General features: G+C 61.8%; 1 protein-coding gene across 1 annotated transcript in view; it reads right to left on the bottom strand.

Moving 5' to 3' along the window:
* Positions 1-2,419: 2,419 nt before the first annotated feature.
* The window catches only part of LOC100595227 (protein AHNAK2-like), a 30,536-nt gene continuing 23,136 nt past the window's right edge, over positions 2,420-9,819 (bottom strand). Inside the window, 5 exon segments of the mRNA XM_030803747.1 lie at positions 2,420-4,143; positions 4,146-4,617; positions 5,109-5,701; positions 5,704-5,943; positions 5,946-9,705. Of these exon segments, the coding sequence (XP_030659607.1) occupies positions 2,420-4,143; positions 4,146-4,617; positions 5,109-5,701; positions 5,704-5,943; positions 5,946-9,705 (6,789 nt within the window).

The following is a 9,819-nucleotide window of genomic DNA, read 5'->3' as shown; positions in this document are numbered from 1 at the left end:
GGCTCCCAGGGCCTGGATGTCTACCTCCACGCTGGGCAGAGACACGTCCACGTTGCGGTCCATGACCTCTGCCTTGGGGCCTTTCAGGTCCAGCTTGGGGCCCTTGATGTCCACCTGGGGGCCCTTGAGGTCCACTTTGGGCATCTTGAAACTGGGCATCTGCACCTTCGGCAGGTGCCCTTTGAGGCCGGCTCCCTTGGGCACGTGGCCCTCTGGGAGCTTCACGTCCACCTGGCCAGCCTGGACCTTCAGGTCAGCGGAAGGGGCTGAATGCTGAGGTCAGTGGTCTTCAGTTCCCCCTGCATGGAGGGGAGACTCACTTCAGCCTCCACCTTGGGTGCAGACACTTCCACCGAGGCCTCGATGGACTTGCCTGGGGCCGACACCCCGAACGACGGCATCTTGAACTTGGGCATTTTGAACTTGCTGTCTTTGGCAGCCACATCCTTGTCAGCCAGGGACAGGTCGCCCTCCAGCCGCGCGTCGTCCAGCTTGGCTCCCAGGGCCTGGACTTCCACCTCCACACTGGGCAGAGACACTTCCAGGTGGGGGGCCATCACCTCTGCCTTGGGGCCTTTCAGGTCCAGCTTGGGGCCCTTGATGTCCACCTGGGGGCCCTTGAGGTCTACTTTGGGCATCTTCAAACTTGGCATCTGCACCTTGGGGAGGTCCCCTTTGACGCCAGCTCCCTCGGGCTCCGGGCCCTCCGGGAGTTTCAAGTCCACTTGGCCAGCCTGGACCTCCAGGTCGGCGGAAGGGGGCTGAATGCTGAGGTCAGTGGTCTTCAGGTCGCCCTGCATGGAGGGGAGGCTCACGTCGGCCTCCACCTTGGGTGCAGACACATCCACCGAGGCCTCGATGGACTTGCCTGGGACCGACACTCCCAACGACGGCATCTTGAACTTGGGCATTTTGAACTTGCTGTCTTTGGTGGCCACATCCTTGTCGGCCAAGGACAGCTCCCCCTCCAGCCGCGCACCGTCCAGCTTGGCTCCCTGGGCCTGGACATCCATCTCCACGCTGGGCAGAGACACTTCCACGTGGGGGGCCGTCATGTTCACCTTGGGGCCTTTCACGTCCAGCTTGGGGCCCTTGATGTCCACGTGGGCGCCCTTGAGGTCCACTTTGGGCATCTTGAAACTGGGCATCTGCACCTTGGGCAGGTGCCCTTTGAGGCCGGCTCCCTTGGGCACGTGGCCCTCTGGGAGCTTCATGTCCACCTGGCCAGCCTGAACCTCCAGGTCGGCGGAAGGGGGCTGAATGCTGAGGTCAGTGGTCTTGAGGTCCTCGTGTATGGAGGAGAGGCTCACGTCGGCCTCCAACTTCAGTGCAGACACGTCCCCCGAGGCCTCGATGGACTTGCCTCGGGCGGTCACACCGAAGGATGGCATCTTGAACTTGGGCATTTTGAACTTGCTGTCTTTGGCAGTCACATCCTTGTCGGCCAGGGACAGGTCTCCCTCCAGCTGCACACCATCCAGCTTGGCCTTTGGGGCCTGGACATCCACCTCCACGCTGGGCAGAGACACGTCCACATCAGGGGCTGTCATTTCCACCTTGGGGCCTTTCAGGTCCAGCTTGCAGCCCTTGATGTCCACCTGGGGGCCCTTGAGGTCCACTTTGAGCATCTTTAAACTGGGCGCCTCCACCTTGGGCAGGTGCCCTTTGAGGCCAGCCCCCTCGGGCACGTGGCCCTCTGGGAGCTTCACTTCCACCTGGCCAGCCTGGACCTTCAGGTCAGCTGAAGGGGGCTGAATGCTGAGGTCAGTGGTCTTCAGGTCCCCCTGCATGGAGGGGAGGCTCACATCAGCCTCCACCTTGGGTGCAGACACATCCACCGAGGCCTCGATGGACTTGCCTGGGGCCGACACCCCGAACGACGGCATCTTGAACTTGGGCATTTTGAACTTGCTGTCTTTGGCAGCCACATCCTTGTCAGCCAGGGACAGGTCGCCCTCCAGCCGCGCGTCGTCCAGCTTGGCTCCCGGGGCCTGGACTTCCACCTCCACGCTGGGCAGAGACACTTCCACGTGGGGGGCCATCACCTCTGCCTTGGGGCCTTTCAGGTCCAGCTTGGGGCCCTTGATGTCCACCTGGGGGCCCTTGAGGTCTACTTTGGGCATCTTCAAACTTGGCATCTGCACCTTGGGCAGGTGCCCTTTGATGCCGGCTCCCTCGGGCAGGGGGCCCTCCGGGAGCTTCATGTCCACTTGGCCAGCCTGGACCTCCAGGTCAGCGGAAGGGGGCTGAATGCTGAGGTCAGTGGTCTTGAGGTCCCCCTGCATGGAGGGGAGGCTCACGTCTGCCTCCACCTTGGGTGCAGACACATCCACCGAGGCCTCGATGGACTTGCCTGGGACAGACACCCCGAACGATGGCATCTTGAACTTGGGCATTTTGAACTTGCTGTCTTTGGCAGTCACGTCCTTCTCAGCCAGGGACATGTCCCCCTCCAGCCGTGCACCGTCCAGCTTGGCTCCTGGGGCCTGGACATCCACCTCCACACTAGGCAGAGACACTTCCACGTGGGGGCCGTCATGTCCGCCTTGGGGTCTTTCAGGTCCAGCTTAGGGCCCTTGATGTCCCCCTGGGGGCCCTCGAGGTCCACTTTGGGCATCTTGAAACTGGGCATCTGCACCTTGGGCAGGTACCCTTTGAGGCCGGCTCCCTCGGGCTTGGGGCCCTCCGGGAGTTTCACGTCCACTTGGCCAGACTGGACCTCCAGGTCGGCGGAAGGGGGCTGAATGCTGAGGTCAGTGGTCTTCAGGTGGCCCTGCATGGTGGGGAGGCTCACGTCGGCCTCCACCTTGGGTGCAGACACATCCACCGAGGCCTCGATGGACTTGCCTGGGACCGACACCCCCAACGACGGCATCTTGAACTTGGGCATTTTGAACTTGCTGTCTTTGGTGGCCACATCCTTGTCGGCCAAGGATAGCTCCCCCTCCAGCTGCGCACCGTCCAGCTTGGCTCCCGGGGCCTGGACGTCCCTCTGCACGCTGGGCAGAGACACTTCCACGTGGGGGGCCGTCATGTTCGCCTCGGGGCCTTTCACGTCCAGCTTGGGGCCCTTGATGTCCACCTGGGGGCCCTTGAGGTCCACTTTGGGCATCTTGAAACTGGGCATCTGCACCTTGGGCAAGTGCCCTTTGAGGCCAGCTCCCTTGGGCACGTGGCCCTCTGGGAGCTTCATGTCCACCTGGCCAGCCTGAACCTCCAGGTCAGCGGAAGGCGGCTGAATGCTGAGGTCAGTGGTCTTGAGGTCCTCCTGTATGGAGGAGAGGCTCACGTCGGCCTCCAACTTCAGCGCAGACACGTCCCCCGAGGCCTCGATGGACTTGCCTCGGGCGGTCACGCCGAAGGATGGCATCTTGAACTTGGGCATTTTGAACTTGCTGTCTTTGGCAGTCACGTCCTTGTCGGCCAGGGACAGGTCTCCCTCCAGCTGCACACCATCCAGCTTGGCCTTTGGGGCCTGGACATCCACCTCCACGCTGGGCAGAGACACGTCGACATCGGGGGCTGTCATTTCCACCTTGGGGCCTTTCAGGTCCAGCTTGGGGCCCTTGATGTCCACCTGGGGGCCCTTGAGGTCCACTTTGAGCATCTTTAAACTGGGCGCCTCCACCTTGGGCAGGTGCCCTTTGAGGCCGGCCCCCTCGGGCACGTGGCCCTCTGGGAGCTTCACATCCACCTGGCCAGACTGGACCTTCAGGTCAGCGGAAGGGGGCTGAATGCTGAGGTCAGTGGTCTTCAGATCCCCCTGCATGGAGGGGAGGCTCACATCAGCCTCCACCTTGGGTGCAGACACATCCACCGAGGCCTCGATGGACTTGCCTGGGGCCGACACCCCGAACGACGGCATCTTGAACTTGGGCATTTTGAACTTGCTGTCTTTGGCAGCCACATCCTTGTCAGCCAGGGACAGGTCGCCCTCCAGCCGCGCGTCGTCCAGCTTGGCTCCCGGGGCCTGGACTTCCACCTCCACGCTAGGCAGAGACACTTCCAGGTGGGGGGCCATCACCTCTGCCTTGGGGCCTTTCAGGTCCAGCTTGGGGCCCTTGATGTCCACCTGGGGGCCCTTGAGGTCTACTTTGGGCATCTTCAAACTTGGCATCTGCACCTTGGGCAGGTGCCCTTGACGCCGGCTCCCTCGGGCAGGGGGCCCTCCGGGAGCTTCATGTCCACTTGGCCAGCCTGGACCTCCAGGTCAGCGGAAGGGGGCTGAATGCTGAGGTCAGTGGTCTTGAGGTCCCCCTGCATGGAGGGGAGGCTCACTTCTGCCTCCACCTTGGGTGCAGACACGTCCACCGAGGCCTCGATGGACTTGCCTGGGACAGACACCCCGAACGATGGCATCTTGAACTTGGGCATTTTGAACTTGCTGTCTTTGGCAGTCACGTCCTTCTCAGCCAGGGACATGTCCCCCTCCAGCCGTGCTCCGTCCAGCTTGGCTCCTGGGGCCTGGACATCCACCTCCACGCTGGGCAGAGACACTTCCACGTGGGGGGCCGTCATGTCTGCCTTGGGGCCTTTCAGGTCCAGCTTAGGGCCCTTGATGTCCCCCTGGGGGCCCTCGAGGTCCACTTTGGGCATCTTGAAACTGGGCATGTGCACCTTGGGCAGGTACCCTTTGAGGCCGGCTCCCTCGGGCTCGGGGCCCTCCGGGAGTTTCACGTCCACTTGGCCAGACTGGACCTCCAGGTCGGCGGAAGGGGGCTGAATGCTGAGGTCAGTGGTCTTCAGGTCCCCCTGCATGGAGGGAGGCTCACATCAGCCTCCACCTTGGGTGCAGACACATCCACCGAGGCCTCGATGGACTTGCCTGGGGCCGACACCCCGAACGACGGCATCTTGAACTTGGGCATTTTGAACTTGCTGTCTTTGGCAGCCACATCCTTGTCAGCCAGGGACAGGTCGCCCTCCAGCCGCGCGTCGTCCAGCTTGGCTCCCGGGGCCTGGACTTCCACCTCCACGCTGGGCAGAGACACTTCCACGTGGGGGCCATCACCTCTGCCTTGGGCCTTTCAGGTCCAGCTTGGGGCCCTTGATGTCCACCTGGGGCCCTTGAGGTCTACTTTGGGCATCTTCAAACTTGGCATCTGCACCTTGGGCAGGTGCCCTTTGACGCCGGCTCCCTCGGGCAGGGGGCCCTCCGGGAGCTTCATGTCCACTTGGCCAGCCTGGACCTCCAGGTCAGCGGAAGGGGGCTGAATGCTGAGGTCAGTGGTCTTGAGGTCCCCCTGCATGGAGGGGAGGCTCACGTCTGCCTCCACCTTGGGTGCAGACACGTCCACCGAGGCCTCGATGGACTTGCCTGGGACCGACACCCCGAACGACGGCATCTTGAACTTGGGCATTTTGAACTTGCTGTCTTTGGCAGTCACGTCCTTCTCAGCCAGGGACATGTCCCCCTCCAGCCGTGCACCGTCCAGCTTGGCTCCTGGGGCCTGGACATCCACCTCCACGCTGGGCAGAGACACTTCCACGTGGGGGGCCGTCATGTCTGCCTTGGGGCCTTTCAGGTCCAGCTTAGGGCCCTTGATGTCCCCCTGGGGGCCCTCGAGGTCCACTTTGGGCATCTTGAAACTGGGCATCTGCACCTTGGGCAGGTACCCTTTGAGGCTGGCTCCCTCGGGCTCGGGGCCCTCCGGGAGTTTCACGTCCACTTGGCCAGACTGGACCTCCAGGTCGGCGGAAGGGGCTGAATGCTGAGGTCAGTGGTCTTCAGGTCCACCTGCATGGAGGGGAGGCTCATGTCGGCCTCCACCTTGGGTGCAGACACATCCACCGAGGCCTCGATGGACTTGCCTGGGACCGACACGCCCAACGACGGCATCTTGAACTTGGGCATTTTGAACTTGCTGTCTTTGGTGGCCACATCCTTGTCGGCCAAGGATAGCTCCCCCTCCAGCCGCGCACCGTCCAGCTTGGCTCCCGGGCCTGGATGTCTACCTCCACGCTGGGCAGAGACACGTCCACGTCGCGGTCCATGACCTCTGCCTTGGGGCCTTTCAGGTCCAGCTTGGGGCCCTTGATGTCCACCTGGGGGCCCTTGAGGTCCACTTTGGGCATCTTGAAACTGGGCATCTGCACCTTGGGCAGGTGCCCTTTGAGGCCGGCTCCCTTGGGCACGTGGCCCTCTGGGAGCTTCATGTCCACCTGGCCAGCCTGAACCTCCAGGTCGGCGGAAGGGGGCTGAATGCTGAGGTCAGTGGTCTTGAGGTCCTCCTGTATGGAGGGGAGGCTCACGTCGGCCTCCAACTTCAGCGCAGACACGTCCCCCGAGGCCTCGATGGACTTGCCTGGGGCGGTCACGCCGAAGGATGGCATCTTGAACTTGGGCATTTTGAACTTGCTGTCTTTGGCAGTCACGTCCTTGTCGGCCAGGGACAGGTCTCCCTCCAGCTGCACACCATCCAGCTTGGCCTTTGGGGCCTGGACATCCACCTCCACGCTGGGCAGAGACACGTCGACATCGGGGGCTGTCATTTCCACCTTAGGGCCTTTCAGGTCCAGCTTGGGGCCCTTGATGTCCACCTGGGGGCCCTTGAGGTCTACTTTGGGCATCTTCAAACTTGGCATCTGCACCTTGGGCAGGTGCCCTTTGAGGCCGGCTCCCTTGGGCACGGGGCCCTCTAGGAGTTTCACGTCCACTTGGCCAGACTGGACCTCCAGGTCGGCGGAAGGGGGATGAATGCTGAGGTCAGTGTTCTTCAAGTCCCCCTGCATGGAGGGGAGGCTCACGTCGGCCTCCACCTTGGGTGCAGACACGTCCACCGAGGCCTCGATGGACTTGCCTGGGACAGACACCCCGAACGACGGCATCTTGAACTTGGGCATTTTGAACTTGCTGTCTTTGGCAGTTACGTCCTTCTCGGCCAGGGACATGTCCCCCTCCAGCCGCGCACCGTCCAGCTTGGCTCCCGGGGCCTGGACTTCCACCTCCACGCTAGGCAGAGACACTTCCACGTGGGGGGCCGTCATGTCCGCCTTGGGGCCTTTCAGGTCCAGCTTAGGGCCCTTGATGTCCCCCTGGGGGCCCTTGAGGTCCACTTTGGGCATCTTGAAACTGGGCATGTGCACCTTGGGCAGGTACCCTTTGAGGCTGGCTCCCTCGGGCTCGGGGCCCTCTGGGAGTTTCACGTCCACTTGGCCAGACTGGACCTCCAGGTCAGCGGAAGGGGGCTGAATGCTGAGGTCAGTGGTCTTCAGGTCCCCCTGCATGGAGGGGAGGCTCACGTCGGCCTCCACCTTGGGTGCAGACACATCCACCGAGGCCTCGATGGACTTGCCTGGGACCGACACCCCCAACGATGGCATCTTGAACTTGGGCATTTTGAACTTGCTGTCTTTGGCGGCCACATCCTTGTCGGCCAAGGACAGCTCCCCCTCCAGCCGCGCACCGTCCAGCTTGGCTCCTGGGGCCTGGACATCCATCTCCACGCTGGGCAGAGACACTTCCACGTGGGGTGCCATCACCTCTGCCTTGGGGCCTTTCACGTCCAGCTTGGGGCCCTTGATGTCCACCTGGGCGCCCTTGAGGTCCACTTTGGGCATCTTGAAACTGGGCATCTGCACCTTGGGCAGGTGCCCTTTGAGGCCGGCTCCCTCGGGTAGGGGGCCCTCCGGGAGTTTTACGTCCACTTGGCCAGCCTGGACCTCCAGGTCGGTGGAAGGGGGCTGAATGCTGAGGTCAGTGGTCTTCAGGTCGCCCTGCATGGAGGGGAGGCTCACGTCGGCCTCCACCTTGGGTGCAGACACGTCCACTGAGGCCTCGATGGACTTGGTTGGGGCCGACACCCCGAATGACGGCATCTTGAACTTGGGCATTTTGAACTTGCTGTCTTTGGATGTCACGCCCCTGTCGGCCAGGGACATGTCTCCCTCCAGCCGCGCACCATCCAGCTTTGCTCTTGGGGCCTGGACGTCCACCTCCACGCTGCGCAGAGACACCTCCATGTCGGGGGCCGTCACTTCCGCCTTGGGGCCTTTCAGGTCCTGCTTGGGGCCCTTGATGTCCACCTGGGGGCCCTTGAGGTCCACTTTGGGCTTCTTGAAACTGTCCATCTGCACTTTGGGCAGGTGCCCTTTGTGGCCAGCTCCCTCCAGAACATGGGCCTCTGGGAGTTTCACATCCACCTGGGCAGCCTGGACCTCCAGGTCAGCGGAAGGGGGCTGAATGCTGAGGTCAGTGGTCTTCAGGTCCCCCTGCATGGAGGGGAGGCTCACGTCGGCCTCCACCTTCGGCTCAGACACATCCACTGAGGCCTCGATGGACTTGCCTGGGGCCGACACCCCGAATGACGGCATCTTGAACTTGGGCATTTTGAACTTGCTGTCTTTGGCAGCCATGTCCTTTTCTTTCAGAATTTCTTCCTTTTTTAAGCGTTTTTCGTCGTGTGTTAGTTGTATTTTTGTTGTGTTTGTCATTGAATCACTGTCTTCTTTGTCTTTTAATCCTTCCTCTGTGCCTCTCTGTTCTCTTCTATCGGCTGTTGCTATGGCCTCTCCTTCCCTTCCCTGCTCTGTGGCTGGTGTGGCTTTTTCTCTCCCTGTCTTTGTGTGCTTGCTTGGTGACCATCCTAAGGAGGGTATCTTGAACTTGGGTATTCTCATCTGTCCTTCTGTGTCTTCCCCGTCCTTGTCCTGTTCCTCAGTGATCCTTGTCCTCTGTAGTCCTTCCTCTCCATCTCCTTCACCCTCCTGTGCCTCTGCATGTGTGGTTGGTTCCCTGCCTGGCACCCACCCTGCTCCTTCCACCTCCTCACCCTTCAGGCCAGTACCCACTTTTGAGGACGCATCCTGTCTCTTCCCTCGCTGTGGGGTACTAAGGCGCCTTTCTCTTTCTGGCTCTTTTTCTGTGGAAAATGCAAATTTTGGTGTCTTTAAATCGTGTATTCGCACCCTAATTTCTGGTGGGCCGATCTGTGTGCCTCCTTCGGTTGTGTCTCTCAAGGACAGCCTGGCGATCCCGATTTCCAGGCTCTGCAGTCCCTCGCCTTCACCCTCCCGGCTCATTCCAGGAGTTGGCTGGGCCCTGGGCTTCCTCTGGGCCACTGCTGTCTCCTGTGCCTGCCCCTCCAGGGTCTTTCCATGGAGCCCGGCTGCCCTGAGTCCCCCTTCCTGAGGGGTTCCCTCGCAAAATCTAGGGTCACCGAGCTCTGTGGGCAACTGCATGCTCTGAGCAGGCATCACTTCTCGATCCTGTTCTGCCCTCTCCTCTCTCCTGCTGCCTGTGGCAGCCCCAGTGTCCTTGAGGCTATCACCCCAGGGCCCCAACTCTTCCAGAACCCCAGCACGGCCCACCCCACTCTGGGACCCCCTGCCTGGCTGTCCTGTCGATGAAGGGCCCTGTCCCGAGCCTGTCCTGAATCTCAGGTTGAGGAACTTCCGCCTCCTCTGGCTGCCCGGCCCTGCCTTCTGCTCTTGGCGCTCCACCGCGAGCTGGGCCTCTGTGTCTGTGCTTGTAGGGGACACGTCATGTGCGTCCCTGGGCTCGTAGGCCTCTGACAAGCTGTGTGACCTCTGGGGTCCCGGCCCCCGCTTGCTCTTTATGGATTGAAATTTTGGCCAAGAGAGCCTCTCCCTCTGGGTCTGCCTGCCTCTCCCCACCCTGGGTTTGGAGATGAGTCTCTCTTGGTCCCCATCTCCTTCCAGAGTTTTCGTGGGGGTCTCTCTGCACCCATCAGCAACATCCGTGTCCTGAAACATAGGGAGAGGGAATCCGTTGGTGCCAGTCCAAGAAGCCTGAGGCCCTGGCCCAGGGACAGATGGAGTGGGCGTGCTATCCCCTCCCGGGCTCAGCCAGCAGGATAG

The sequence above is a fragment of the Nomascus leucogenys genome, chromosome 22a, assembly GCF_006542625.1.
Source record: "Nomascus leucogenys isolate Asia chromosome 22a, Asia_NLE_v1, whole genome shotgun sequence".
Lineage (NCBI taxonomy): Eukaryota > Metazoa > Chordata > Mammalia > Primates > Hylobatidae > Nomascus > Nomascus leucogenys.
The sequence above is the reverse complement of the archived record's forward strand: the minus strand, read 5'-3'. Positions and strand labels throughout refer to the sequence as shown.